This window comes from Montipora capricornis, chromosome 8, assembly GCF_036669925.1.
Source record: "Montipora capricornis isolate CH-2021 chromosome 8, ASM3666992v2, whole genome shotgun sequence".
NCBI classification, from domain to species: Eukaryota; Metazoa; Cnidaria; class Anthozoa; order Scleractinia; family Acroporidae; genus Montipora; species Montipora capricornis.
The window spans coordinates 39,330,021-39,345,020 of NC_090890.1; the positions used below are offsets into that span (position 1 = coordinate 39,330,021).

Sequence of the window (15,000 nt, forward strand, 5' to 3'; positions counted from 1 at the left end):
TGTGAATCGACTTCCTGGAGTTCAAGGTCGCCGGATCCAAAGTCAGAATTAGGCAAAGTTAAACCAAATGGAAGACTGAGATAATGCTAGTTCTTTCTTAGGTATTTTAGAATTTTTAAATTATTATTGGAATTTTCAACAGATATCTCACGATGGTTGGTACTTTGTAAATACAAGCAAACACGTTAAGAAAGTTGCATTCAAAAAAAGATATCTTTGAGCGTCGCCTTTCACTCGAAATTTAGCAGAAAATACCAATTTAAACTTCAGACTTCATTACAAGTGCGGGAACAAGTTCTCAAGATCACTTCACTTATTGTAGATAGCCGGTTGTTTAAATCAGTTCTTAATATTGGTCGCTTCTTTTGACTTGGTAACCTAGAAACCAGGAGTGAGAGTTCTGTGAACGCGACTGCTTTGAAATACGATAATCGCTCCCCAATCTAATTGCGACATTTAAATTAAAGAATGAATGCGACCGCCAATGCGACTTTTCTGTCCTGAGCATGTGTTTTTGCTTTGTGACGTTTGACTGACTGGGGTAGGGATAGGGACGGCGGTATGGTAACGTCCTTGCCTCCCCACCCTTGCGTATCCGGGATCTAATCCTGAGCTCGCGTACAGTGAGCGGAGATCTGTCGATCTTATTCCGAGGGTTTTTCGCCAGATACTCCGGTTTTCCTCCCTGAGTAAAATCGACTTCGAGCTTATCCCATCCCGCTGTGGTGCTGTGATCCAAGGTCATGCATGGGTCGTGTTCTGGTGTCGCGCCCTTAGCCGGTGTCACAGCTCCTTCGGTCCTACGTCGTCGTCTAGAACCCCATTTACACGCGCTAAAAAATCGGCACGGCAGGGCACATTTTTGGCACCGTGCTGCCCATTCTTGGGCACGGCACTCCAAATTTTCCACGTGTAAACGTAGCGGTTCCAAATGAAATGTGGCACCAGTGCACAAAATTCTTGGGGTGCCGTTACTACCTTCTGGAGGTAGTCTCGGCACGGGTAATCGAGTCACCGTGCCGAGATTGACGTTCGTGTAAATGCTCTTCCGTGCCGTTCCAGGCCTTTTTGTCATAAATCCACTCCTGGCGCATGCGTAATTGTCACAAAAATGGCGGCCGAAGAGATACAAACACGTTTCCGTTCGCCAAAGAAAAACCTGAAGAACCGTGGAGTAAGCTGGCCCGACGAGGGTCAAAAAATCAACTATTCTTCTGAGTTTTTCTAGGAGATCTCGATGACTTTCTTCCCTGGATAGACTATTAACGTTTTTAAATTCAACTTCACTTCAACTTTATTTTTATTAAGAACAGATCTCACAATAGACTGGCCCGCAAAATAGCAATTGCTAACCTGTTTTGATGTAAGGTATATTTTACGCTTAACGCGATGCAAAATGATTGCTTGTTGTCTATACGCCATTTTCCGGTTAAAAAACAGACGGAAATTAGGTGTGCCAATTAAAAATTGGAACCGTGCCCTGTAAGAGACAAATCTTTAGTTTTTGGTCGTGTAAATGGGTAGTGCCATACCGAAATGGTTTGGTCAAGGTGCTGTGCCGTGCCGTGCCGATTTTTTGGCTCGTGTAAATGGGGTTTAGGAGAGTACATTTTTTGACTTTGTAGAAACAATGGTCAACCTCAAGAGTTGGGCGATTGTGATCTTTGTTTTGAATTCGCACATTTCTTGTCAGTCTTTAAAACACTTGAAAGAAAAAAAAATTAACAAAACTAAAAACCCTGCACCATCTACCATGGCACCATAATGATATACGGTACCAAAACAATATCGTGTGCTATAAGAGCTACATATTACGCAAAGATAACTTGAATCTCCTGGAAGACAAAACGCCGCTCAGTTGATAATTATACTTCGCTGTGTTACTGCACTACCACAGGTACACAATGCGTGTCTATTCTTTGGATTTCCTGTTGGTTGTTATTGCCTGGGATTTCGCGGAGATGTTTTTCAGTGCCTTTGTTAATAACCCCAAGGGCATCAACAACGGGAATTTATACCACTGTCCTCGTCTGTCACATGCGGGCTATTTCTATTCCAGGTCTTTGTATTTGGACAGTTTCTCTGATACTTTCATGGAGGTGTTTTTATCAGATGGTATTGCCACGTCAATTAGGGAACATTTGTTTTCCCGCTTATTCTTGATCACGATGTCTGGTCGGTTTGCTGTTATTGTTCTATATGTCTGGAGGGGCATGTCATGGAGGATAGTGATGTCATCTTTTTGTACTACATTATTATTATTATTATTATTATTATTATTATTATTATTATTATTATTATTATCATCATCATCATCATCATTATTATTATTATCATTATCCTGTAATCGAGTGAGGTAGAAGTTGGGAGAGGAGAAAGGGGACACTTCCTGACTTTTATCAAAATTGGCGTGCATCTAATTTCGTGTATTTTATGGACAAATCTGAGCATTAGCAAACACGTGACTTCCAAAGCTAATGCGCGCGAGTTCAGAGATCATAACTAAAAAACGTACCATAATCTAAAGGCGCCATTTCTAGCAACGAAAGGAGCAACCCTCTATTTTGTTTTATATATTTCCCGGTATAATTTGAAATGAACTCATCAACTTTCTAGCTCAGTTGCCCTTGAGCTACCCGATCACAACAGCTTTGCAACGACGTTAATGTTCGACGTAAAACGTAAAATGATATCGACTAGTCAGAAAGATTTTTTTTAAAATTTAATTTCATCAGATAGATTGAGCTTCGCGCAAAATATCGAACATGGGGCTGAATGCTCAAACTCAAGAAAACGTTTTTCATTCAGCATAGTTTCTAGCCTCTAAGCCACAGGCCAAGATCGAGCAAGCTCCAAAAGAAGAAGGAATTAAAAGAGCTTTTTTCCAAGTGTGAAAACAAGCTACGGTCTGCCGTTTGCGGCACTTGAGAAGCTTAATTTATAGACCTATTTAGCTTGTACATTTTGCTTTCCCATCTCAGACCACATGATGTTACTCTAGGGAAAAGTTTCTTTCAAATGTCGGCTTGTACACCTGTATATGTACGCATAACTTATGAAAAAACAAAAGGAACATTCCCTTGAGAACGCCACGTGGTCTTAAATGGGAAAACAAAACGTTCAAGCTGAAGAGGTCAATGGGCCATTTTACGGTTGTTTGCTTAGTGACCTAGCCTATGAATGGCTGCGAGGCTGCCGGAGACCTTGTATTGATACAGACCTCACTGCTTTTGTCATGCAAATTGTGTTGTTGTAATTCTGATTAGTCTACATTAACATTAGGAAAGCACAAAGGTTTGTATCAAAGCTGTGTCACCGGCAGCCTCGCTTCCATTCTTAGGCCAGGTAACTTAGCTATAACTGTAAAATGGTCTATTTCAAGGATAGATGTATTTTTTCAGATAGTAACTCGGGGATTTTCGGAAGAAACCCGAGTGCTCCCGAACAGGAGTCGAGCCTTTGGCCTCCCTATTTCAAGTTGAAATGCTCTCTACCACTGATCTATAGGAGACTGGTGAGGGACAGGCCATTAAACCGTGATTTCAGATTACTTCGTTCCACAAACCCGTCCTGCAACTTTATTAGGGATCTTAAACAAGGAAGAAGACGACGGCTGCAAGAACGCCACAAAACAATAGGTCTAATGAGCAAAATCTGGAGTTCCCCAAAGGTGAGGTTATGTAGCGGACGTTAACACCCGACGATATATTTTTTAATTTTTCCTCTAGATATCCACATCGTTCTAACCAATTTTATTTCTGGGATATTGACCGCGCACCGGTGGCTCAGTTGGTTGAGCATCGGGCTGCCATGCGGGAGGTCGTGAGTTCGATTCCGGCCCGATCAACACTCAGTCACACTCAGGGTCTTAAAATAACTGAGGAGAGGAAGTGCTGCCTTTGTAATTACATCCGCAAATGGCTAAGACTTTCAAGTCTTCTCGGATAAGGACTATAAACCGTAGGCCCCTTCTCACAACCTTTCAATGCTCACAACCCAGTGGGACGTAAAAGAACCCACACATTGTTCGCAAAGAGTAGGGCATGGAGCTCCCGGTGTTGTGGTCAGGACTCATTTCATTCATTCATGTGCTGGGTGAGATCGCCAATGGACTGATAGCGGCTGGCAGCGGCGCCTATATATGCTGATGTCCGATCTCACCCATAGATCCCTTCTTTGTAAAGCGCATTTGAATGTATTAATAGAAAATGCGCTATATAAATTTATTACCATTACCATTACTCATTTTGCATTCCCAGCGACTCGGGGTGATCGCAAAATTATTACAATAACAGGAAATAATGTTTTTAGACAACGTTCTCGTAGCTGTCGTCGTCTTTCTTGCTGAAGGTCCCTATTACTTCGACGTCTCGAATGGCATTCGCGCAAATTAGTGTTGAAGATTGATTCGTTCATTAATCCAGCTGAACATTCAGCGCCGTCACAACATTTGCAATATGCGTAATTAATCTCTCTAGTACCGAAAAATCTCTTTCTGCATTCTATATTTCATCAGAAATTGTAGATTAATTTCAACACCGCAATATGATGTGAAAATAACTAGGAAGAGTCCTTGTGTAACGTCTTTAGCACTGACACCCTCCTATATGTTATACAATGGTGATGAAAATCGCCTTATTTAACAGTCGATTATATAGCATTAATTGCTTTGCAGATGTAGAGTCAACGGTACAGAACACCTTTAAAAAGAGCTTACAACCTTTCTCGGGCCCTGAAAATCACCCTACACAACAGTCCATTAAAAGTAAATTGTTTTTCGGGCGCCTTGACGTGAAAAGAATTGCATTCGCTTGAAAGTGCGATTTTCAGATTCCCTCTAAAGTTCAAAATTTCAGGGGACTTAAAAAATGATCCTTTTAGAGTCCATTCATAATGAGACAATTAAAAGTCTGCTAAATTAATTCTACTATGCTGGGTAAATAAATTAATATAACTAAGCTATATTTTGCGACGTTTTGCATATTTAATAACCGAAACCAATAGCCTTCCCGAGCCGACATTTTTTTCATTTTGGCTCATCAATTTATCAACGACGTGAAATGAGAAAATTGATAGTCGTATGTAGCGTTAGCACGTGACTGAGAAGTTTCAATTCTACTCCCATTCGTGCCAATTAACACAGTTTAGATCGGAACGACTAGTAACAAATTCTTGGAACAGTAAATTACTTTATCTAAATGGACCTCTTTAGCTTGTACGTTTTCTTTTCCCATTTCAGACCATTTGATGTTACTCTACAGAACAGTTTCTTTCAAATGTCGTTTACGCACGTGCTTATGTACGAATAACATGAAAAAACAAAATTCCCTTGAGAACATCAGGTGGTCTGAAATGGGGAAACAAAAATTTGCAAGCTAAAGAGTTCTATAGATCGTTTTCACTGTCACGCAATAAAAAAATAAATCGAAAACCATTCAGTGGAAAAAGTCAAGAATTCGTGATGTTGTAGAAGATAAATGAAGAAGACACTTCTCCAAGTTTTAGGCCTGTGCGTTTCCCCAAACTTCAGATATTCGTCGAAATGTTTCGCAGAAATTTACAGAGCCCAGTATGAAAACGCCGTGTTGGTGCACATCTGTGGTGCACCAATATGGCGGCCGGAAAATAGTGTCAACATCTGTTACTTACTTTGGCTATCTAGGCGAGTGATCATCTGTACTGAACAGACAGCTATTTACCTAAGCACTTTTCCTAATGCTTTAAATTCTAAAAAGGCTCAAAACCATGAGATAAATATATATTTCTCAATAAACTCGATCTTCGCCTCGTGTCACGCACCGCTGTAACTCAGAAATTCAAAATGCTCTGGTTTCCAAACGAAGCACGCTCTTGAGCTTTGAAATTGCAAATGGGAACAAATTTACCGCCTCTTATGCCTGATGAGGATAAAAACTTTCGTGGCTCTTTAGTTTTGGATTTTAGAAAATGATGACGTCACGTGAAAACGATCTATACCAACATTTGGAAACATTTTGCATTGACCTTCTTTCCCGTCGTCCTCTTTGCGGGAGCTCCGAAATGTTGTCATGAATACAAAACGTCACAACATAAAAAGATTTTTCTGATGCTTACTGATAAAGAAATTAAAATTACTCCATGTCAGTCCTTTTTCGTACACAGATCAACTTAAAGCTTTTAAATTATACTTTTGTCAAAGCGTGCAAGAAGAAAACGCGTCCTACTTTTCTTTTCTGAAAGCTATGGTACTTAAATGTAACAAAAATGTAGGTAAAGCGCATTTCAAGTTCCTCAGATCAGTTGTCGATAATGATCCAATTTCTCTGTAGTTTGAAATTTGCAAATAAATACTTCTTGTGGTTTCCATTTGTGTTGATATAAGTTAATAGCGTTAGGGAAAGATTTTGACAACTTGAAAATGCAAGCTGGCATTCGTGTTTCTTTCTGTTTTCACAACTAAAATCAACCCAATCATTTAAAGTGCATAGATACGTCTATTATCTCAGCTTGCACCTTATTCACGTCTGAAAAATCAATAGCAGGTATTTTAAAATGCCATTAGAACAAATAAAAGTGTAAATTTACTCGAATTTTCAACTCAAATTGGTCCACTGGACCAATTTACGAGAAAGAAATCCATTTATCGACCATCATGATTCTTTAAATATAATGAAATTTGCTTTGCGCCGCAAATAATGGCAGTGCTGTCCGTAAGATTTTATCGGCCGGGTATCAACGTTTCCGTCAACGTTGTGCGCAAACGGATAATAGTGCTTTTGAGACGGAAACTGAAAAAGAAGCGCCCTCGTCGAAGCTAAAAAATAATTTTGGTCTAAAATAGGAATCACGCGGACATTAGCGGCTTTTTGCTGAAGCTAATTCCACATTTTATAGGGTAGGTCTGTATTTTCATGTTCATAAAATCATTGCGGGCATGATCCCTCAGCAAGAGGAGATCAATATTGCGTTTCAGCTTCAACTTCATTTCATTTATGTTGTTTTTGAAAGGGAGATCAGTGTTTCATATCTGTTTTAAGCTTTTTAATGTTGTTTTATTTGAAAAGCTTTGGTTTTTTTTACTCCAAAGAGATATCAGACTAAAATATCAGAATTGCCGGATTTATTTATGTATGAAAGAACCTAAGCCCTGCAGCACCGTTACATACGTGGAAAGATTTGCAATGATTTTCAGATCAACACACAGTGGTGCATACTTTGTGGCAAGCAAAATGTATGACATGATTTGTCATAATGGTACTAAACAGTATTGAGGTCCATAAAACGCCATGTCAAGACTTTGTGACTCTGACATCAAGTGAGAAACGTAATTTGCCGGCACGACTATGAAATGCAGATAAACTGTCGCGTTTCGTTCTCTTAAAAGTGAGAAATGAAAATCATACTGATCATCTTTTATCAACAGTTTATTAAAACTGTTTTAACGGCCCAGGTGAATTGATAAGTAACAAATGGCTGTCGCGTTTTCCTCCGAAAGTTCAGCTGGAGTGCGCTTTTCGGTCAAAATCGCGTTTGAAAAACTGAGGAAAATGACTGATTGCTTTTTCAAATTTTTGTGACATTTCACTTCCTTAGTAACGCGCGAAAAATCCGTCTGTGGGCCCTTAAGACCAAAAAAGAAAAATTGGCTGTACATAACTGGCTAGAATAATGACATGAAGTATTAAAACGCGACAATGGTTATTAAAAAATATGACACTCGAAGAAGACAGACGTATCAGTTCGCACAGAACTTTAAACAAAGGCTAAAACAATTGTAATTAAGTTTAATACAAGCGGCGTCACCGTACAGGTAATCTCTTGTGTTTCATCTCTTTTCTTAATATAATTCTTATGTTTTCTTCTGCAAGTGTTCAAAAACACCGTTTATGCAAAACAAAAGCTACGCCGGATATGTTTAGTCGCGGTAGGCAAGAGGCCATATATTGCATTTGGAAAGAAATCGTTCAAAAGACATACTGTCAATGTTTTAAGAAACCTCATATGTTAAACTGGCAGGAAGAAATTAAACCAGTTAGATCGTTTAGGTTTCTTGGGAGTTCAGTCAAAATGCAGCTCCGCTCTTTAAAAAAACGCTTATAATTGATCAAACAGAAATGTTCCATATTCCACACTTCAGATCAACCGTTCGAACATATTTAACTTAGTCCATTTCCAATTTTCACACTCAAAAAAATTATTTTGTCCTTCCCAGGAAAGATATCACACTGAACTAAGCGGGCTATAAGGATATATAGCTTGTATGCTCGTTCAATCAACCAATGTGAAGCCTTGAAATCCTACTAGGATAGAATGACAGCTCTTTGCCTTTTTGATCTACTGTTTTGTGGGTGTCTTTCGAGGCCGGTCGTTTAAGTCGAAATTGCCCGGCAGCTGCACCATAACAAGGGTGAAATTTTAATTTAAGAATGAAGCAAGCAGCTTTAGCACCAGTGTTTGGGTGAGTGCTTGTGACAAGTGAATTTATTCCAGCTTTACAAATTAAGACTCTCTTAAAGCTAAAAGGGAATATGTCATTATTATATTAATCTTTATAAGCCGCTATCAGTACTTACTCGACGACCTCGCTTGTTTCTGGATACCAATTTCCAGCGTTGATGTTGACATCTTAAAACCCTGCGTGATACTACCTTGCGTTTTACACAACGTAATACCGCCAACACTTATTTATTTATTCTGACCACGAGCGAAAGGAAAATCCTGAATATCATACCAGAAAGGATAGACAATCAAATCAGAAACATGGTTTTCAGTCGGTGTTTTCTGTGGATCTGCGGTGCTGAGGTCTAAGCAAGTATTTCAAAACGGTTAAAATCGAGGAGATTGTAGTGAGTATCCGGCTTTTAAAGTTTTTTTAAAATGCGAGGATTTTTGCCTCGTTTGTCTTTTGGATATCGCCCGTCAAGTGAACGGAAATGTTGCAGGTTGAACTGAAGACGGTCTCACATTTGTCTAAATCTTTTCTTTCTTTGTCTCCGTTTTAAGTCTCATTTCTAGGAAATGAGTTTTCTTCATATAACTTGACGCCAAGGGAAAGATGATTAACTGGATGATCATTAATTAATTCTTACTCTAGTTACCTGGCCCCTCTCTCTTTCCGTCCCGACGGAAGACAGTTGGAAGAATCAGATTTTGAGAAACAAGTTAAAGCCTAGTTTTCATATGTAAGGAAAATCCCAGACGATAGGGGATTTCGCAGTTTCCCGACCATCCCAGATTTTGCCGACTAAATGAAAACCATAAATCGTAGACCGTGATCCCCGATAATCTGGGATGGTCGGGGACGAATCGGGAAGATAGAAAGCGTTTCTATTTTCCCGAGGTGTCCCAGATTTTTGCGTTCGTCGGTGATCATTCCCGACATATGGAAACTCAATTTTGTACTTTCGGGGACGTCGACGATGGTTTTTAGCTCGTTACCAATCCTCTAAATTGCATGTTTCAATCTTTGGCGCACTTTCGATTTTCCGCCAAAGTCACTATCGGGAGAATCTAGGACAAGCATCTGGCGATTTTCCGATATGTCGGCAAAATCTGGGACGGTCGGGAAACTGCGAAATCCCCGATGGTCTGGGATTTTGCCGATCACAGATGACAAATTGCTTTGCATTCCAGTTTTGAGAGAATTTTGCGACGAACAGCATTTTGCGTTGATGTCTCACAGGTTGGTTGACCCACGCCGCTCGTGATGGACTGCTGCCAATTGAATTTCGAGGGAAAAAAATCACAGTAAAAATCGGTGAAATGTGTTTGTTGTAGTTAATTATACTTTTCTCAGCTGTGAAAAACATTAGCGGAAATCCTGTTTCGGCTCCGAAAGCAAATTTTAAGGCACGTCAAGCGCTTGTGTTGAGGGTCGAATTTCCAGGGAAAAAATCACAGTAAGAATCGATGAAATGTGTTTGTTGTAGTTGATTATACTTTTCTCAGCTGTGAAAAACATTAGCGGAAATCCTGTTTCGGCTCCGAAAGCAGATTTTAAGCCACGTCAAGCGCTTGTGTCGAGGGTCGAATCTATCAAGACCAAATACCAGAAATTCATTCCTCTTTTCCCGAGGGTATGCGTACCTAGGGCACAAGTCTACGGAAAACTTGAGCAGAGAGGCATTTGAGATGCGCCAAATATGGTTTTTATTCGGTCATGAAAAAGCTAACGTTTAATGAAACTACTTGGAAAAAAATAGGTAATTGTGAAATCAACAGGAAGTGGAACGTGGTTTTCGAAGTCGTTTTAGGCAATCGTTTTGTTTATATTGAGGTGTACCCTTTTCATGTTCTCAAAATCAGACAAAGCTCGGTGTTTTGTTTTTATAATACTTATGAACTTTATTTAAGTGTCAATTGCATTTTAGTGCTGGGGCACTTATTGGAGATACTATACAGAAATCAAATTAAGTCGTATCAAATCGTAGGTTGACTTTTGAGGAGAGGAAAGAACCGGAGTAAAACCTCTCGGTGCAGAGTAGAGAGCCAGCAAACACAACCCACATATGATGCCGAGTCTGGGCACAGGCAGACCACTCTATGCGTTCGTTGTGTAATATATGTTTATATGAAACGAAGAGAATCTCTGAGGGTTATAAATAAAGCTCTGAAAATTGCACATCTAAATCACATCTCGGTCTGAATAACCCAATAAAGTTAAATGAAACCTTAATCGACTCATGTATGGTGTTTTTTTGCCTTCTGGGGCCGTCTAAAGCGTCTTATAGCGAAATTACTTTTGGCCGGTGACGGTTAAGACAAGAGAGGAAGACAAGGCTTGCAACTTAGCGGCCATCATGCCGCGACATCCTCCACTTCAAACTGGAATTAACGCAAAAATACTGAAAATCTCACCTGAATGGCGACGGATCTTGATAGATGAGTTTTTTTCTCTATCTCTTCGCCGAATTTGATCTTCATCCCTCCAACAGTTTCCGGGAAAATCGAAGCTGAAGTCACAAATACAGCTTTCTCAATATGATCGGTGCCAAACTCAGCGACCAAAGGAATGCAGGCCGTTTCAAATCTACCAATCAAGATTTGAACCGCGGCGGGCTGCTGCGCGAAGCCAAGTGCTGATTGGTAGATTCGAAACGGCCTGCATTCCTTTGGTCGCTTGGCACCGATCATATTGAGAAAGCTGTATTTGTGACTTCAGCTTCGATTTTCTCAGAAACTGTTGGGGGGATGAAGCTCAAATTAGGCGAAGAGATAGAGAAAAAACTCATCTATCAAGATCCGTCGCCATTCAGGTGAGATTTTCAGTATTTTTGCGTTAATTCCAGTTTGAAGTGGAGGAGGTCGCGGCTGACGGTCGCTAAGTTGCAAGCCTTGTCTCCCTCTCTTGTCTTAACCGTCACCGGCCAAAAGTAATTTCGTTATAATACGCTTTAGACGGCCCAAGGAGTCGAAAAAACACCATACATGAGTCGATTAAGGTTTCATTTAACTTTATTGGGATATTCAGACCGAGATGTGATCCAGATGTGCAACTTTCAGAGCTTTATTCATAACCCTCATATTCTCTTCTTTCATATAAACATATATTACACCACGAACATGTAGAGTGGTCTGCCTGTGGTCTGGGAATCAAACCCGGGCCACATTAGTTGGAGGCGAGTACTCTCAATGCGGAATCACTACTCCGTCTTCATGTGATATAACCTTCCCTTGTTCTTGTTCGATTACCTTTTGTGGTTCGTACGATTTCATGGCTCGGGCGATCAAGCTATAAATCATTGATAAATGTTCAAAATTAATGCACCGAGATGAACAAATTTGCCATTACTCTAATTGATCTCACGTAGTTTTCTCCGAGACAAAGCGCCTTCCATGGCCAGTTCATAAATGGAATGTCATTATGGGATATTATCACCAAAAAGCCTTCCCGTGTTTGTCAGTGGTTGGGTAATTGAGCGTTATAATGCGGCTAATTTTACTCCAATAATCACTCGGTGATGACAACAACAGCCTCTGAAATAATCAACGATTGGTTGAAAAACGATTTAAAGGAATCTTATCACTGTCTGACACCCTAAGTGATGACAATGACAAATATGATGCAAACTGTACTCTCAGTAAGAGACCTTCCTATTATAATCAACGGTAATTGCAGTCTGCATTTTTCACAGTAATGGCACGCACCGGCAATCAGTGATTTTAATTTCGACATTTTTATTTTCAAGTCGCGATTAAATTCGCATGCGTTTTTCCGGTGGCAATTTCCCGGACGACAAACTGTGACATTTGGATGTGTGTCGAAGTCTTCGTTGACTTAGTCAGGACTTTTTAGTCGCCTCTAAGGCAGACCTAAGCTCAACCGTGCACTTAACACCGAGGAGACTACCAAATTGACTGACGTCATATTAAGGCAAGGTAATTTTCATCTGCCTGTTTCCTTTTTGCCGGTATAAGCCTCTTATTGATAGGGGCTCGAGGGTCAATCTCCAAGTTAGGCACTTATTTTTTTCTCTCTTTCATTCATGACCTCTGTTCCATGTATTTCAATTATATGTCCTAAGTCGCATTTGGGCCGAAAGATGAAGTATCTTAAAGCACTTTTCAGGAAAACTGACTTTGCTGGATAAGGCTTCAAGCAGGAAAAACGTGAATGAAATCTAGCAAGACTGTAGAACAGGGCGGCGAAATTGGCCAATCATTGCGCACGAAGGAAGAGATTAGGTCTCTTGACAGTGAAATTGTCATTTTGCGGCGAATTAAACCCTCTTAGTGGTGAATGCGATTTTAGTTTGGCTTTCGCAATATGCTTGCTGAAATAACTCGTAATATCTTAGGGTGCGTTCGATTGACCCTATTCCGGAATAAGAATACTTGGAGTGATGATTTAAAACGGTATGTCTAGCATTTTGAAGCAACAAGGATAATAAAGATATGTTTAAGATAGCATGTTGGCAGGTGTTTGACAATTTTAATGTGAATCTCCGTAAAAAAGAAGGACTTCTCTCTTCTATTCCACGTATTCCTATTCCGGAATACGGTCAATCGAACGCACCCTTAGTTTACCTGAGCTTATAACGAAACGAGCAAAAGAGTTGTTACGTTAACAACAGAATGATCCCAGTGAGCTTTTCCCAAAGGTTCAAGCACTTTCTGGTAATGGCCTCTACCCACGCCACCCGACTCACCCGCCTTGGTGCCGGTTTGACGAAAAAGCGGAAAGCCGAAAATATACTCACCATGAATTAAAGTAAAGAAGTCTTGAATGTATGGTATAGATTATTATTTGCTTTTTATTTGCTTTTTCCTTTATTATTGCCTGTTATTGATCTAAATATTTTCCTCTAAATCACATAATAATGACAATTTCTTTTGGGGGCTTATTCAAGCAATATATACATCTTTCTCATTGTTGATTTAAAAACACCTGCAGTCAAAAATAAATATATTTTTCCCTCAGAACTGACAGTCAACTAATGAACACAGAGAACAATTAGGACCAGCTTGGAAAACAGCAAGCGACTTGATGATAGCTTTCTTTTTTAGAGCGTGATGAGAAAAAGCGTCTAATGTAAACTTGAACTTTAATTAAGTAACGACTGATCGATAACCGCTTTTGTGGTAGGTGCAGATTTGGCCTTTGCATGCCAGCCACCGTGAGGCTCATCTTTTGAGAAACACTAGACAACCGCTTTGCGCTTGTACAAACAAGCACGATTGTTCCACCAGCATTGACGTTTTCTAATGTGTTCCAATTTTCTGCAAACACTACCAAGGAACACTAACGCATGCGCACATCCTACTATCCGAGTATATCCCCAGGAGAGACAGTTGCTCACTGTGCACAGAAGGATAGCTTAAACCCCAACTCAGGCGTACAGAGCGAACGAGTCCAGAAACGCACCTACCGTACCTTAGCAACTGGGCAAAAAAGTATCTCAGTAACAATTGTAGTGCATGACACGGTAAGAATATAATAAACATAATCATTATGATATTCCCGTGGCAAACATATGGCGAACGAAAGCCGGTTTTGGAATGGGGGAAAACCTTATTTTTCTTCCAACTTTAGAGAACATTAACTTTCTTGGTGTAACCCTCTGCGTATGTGTGTAGCTTTTTTTGCTTATCAGTAGAGTAACTCTAGGTTCTCATTGTTTGACGGAAAAGAAAAAAAAAAAAACAATATGGCTTACTAAACCTTTGCAACATCACTTAGGTGGCTTGTTCTCACATCGGACTTGAAAGGGTTCAAAAGCGTCTTAAATTTTAGTTCTTCTTAACATTGTTTCATTTTGTATCGTCAGTATACACACAGATAGTTTGCCATTCACCTCACGCAAGTGAGCCATATCAGAAATTCTCGAATTTTCATATTTCTTCGCCATTTACCTTAAAGTTATTGACTTCCGCGAGGCGCGATTTTCAAATGGAAGTCAACTTTTTATTGGCAAGAAAGTTCATAATCGGAAACGTGGAATCGGAAGGAAACCATTTTGGCTGAAGTGTCGTCTGGTGCTGTCATTCGCTGAATTATTATTTAATGTCAAAGACCTATTACATTTTTATTTCCCTTTAGTTTCATTAAGACACGCACACTTTTTGAAAAAGTCTGTCATTACTACTCATTACTAATGAAAGATATACATCCTCGATCATAAACTGAGAAAGTGACAACTCCCGAAGCAGGTAAATGCATAGCTTATCTATCACCAATGATTCGGATTGTTTTTTCCCTATTTTAGAAGTTTAATTCACTGGTACAGCCTATTAAAACATCAAAAATTCATTTTACACAGATTTTCATCTATTTTATCTAAAGCTATCAGGCAAGCGGGCGTTTTCGTGCCAGATCTAGAAAGCTTTCAGTTCGTAAGTTCGCCAGAGTGGAAACTGAATACTAACACAAACGTCAACAAAGCTTTCGTGACCTATCAACACTGTCTCAAACTTGTTTTTTGTAACTATATTGCTCTCTTGAAAAAATTTCCATTCTGCAGAGTTATGGCAGCCAATGTTTAGATCGCCTCCGCGAAACTGAGTAGGATCAATTAACTTACT

At 39.8% G+C, this 15,000-nt stretch overlaps 2 protein-coding genes across 8 annotated transcripts in view; both read left to right on the forward strand.

The window, feature by feature from the left end:
• The window catches only part of LOC138014589 (xylosyltransferase 1-like), a 16,775-nt gene extending 16,290 nt beyond the window's left edge, over positions 1–485 (forward strand). Inside the window, exon 8 of the mRNA XM_068861711.1 lies at positions 1–485. This exon is cut by the window's left edge and continues 588 nt beyond it. Within this exon, the coding sequence (XP_068717812.1) occupies positions 1–84 (84 nt within the window). The 3' untranslated portion in view covers positions 85–485.
• A 2,897-nt stretch (positions 486–3,382) lies between these two features.
• Positions 3,383–15,000, forward strand: part of LOC138014585 (G-protein coupled receptor GRL101-like) — a 38,641-nt gene continuing 27,023 nt past the window's right edge. The window contains exon 1 of one of the 7 annotated variants that reach the window (XM_068861697.1): positions 3,383–3,670. In XM_068861697.1, the coding sequence (XP_068717798.1) occupies positions 3,644–3,670 (27 nt within the window). In that variant the 5' untranslated portion in view covers positions 3,383–3,643. Of the gene's footprint in view, positions 3,671–6,668; positions 6,875–8,808; positions 8,826–11,134; positions 11,235–12,327; positions 12,358–13,675; positions 13,905–14,611; positions 14,629–15,000 lie in introns of those variants that run through there. The other 6 variants (XM_068861699.1, XM_068861706.1, XM_068861702.1 and 3 more) reach the window with 6 other exon arrangements.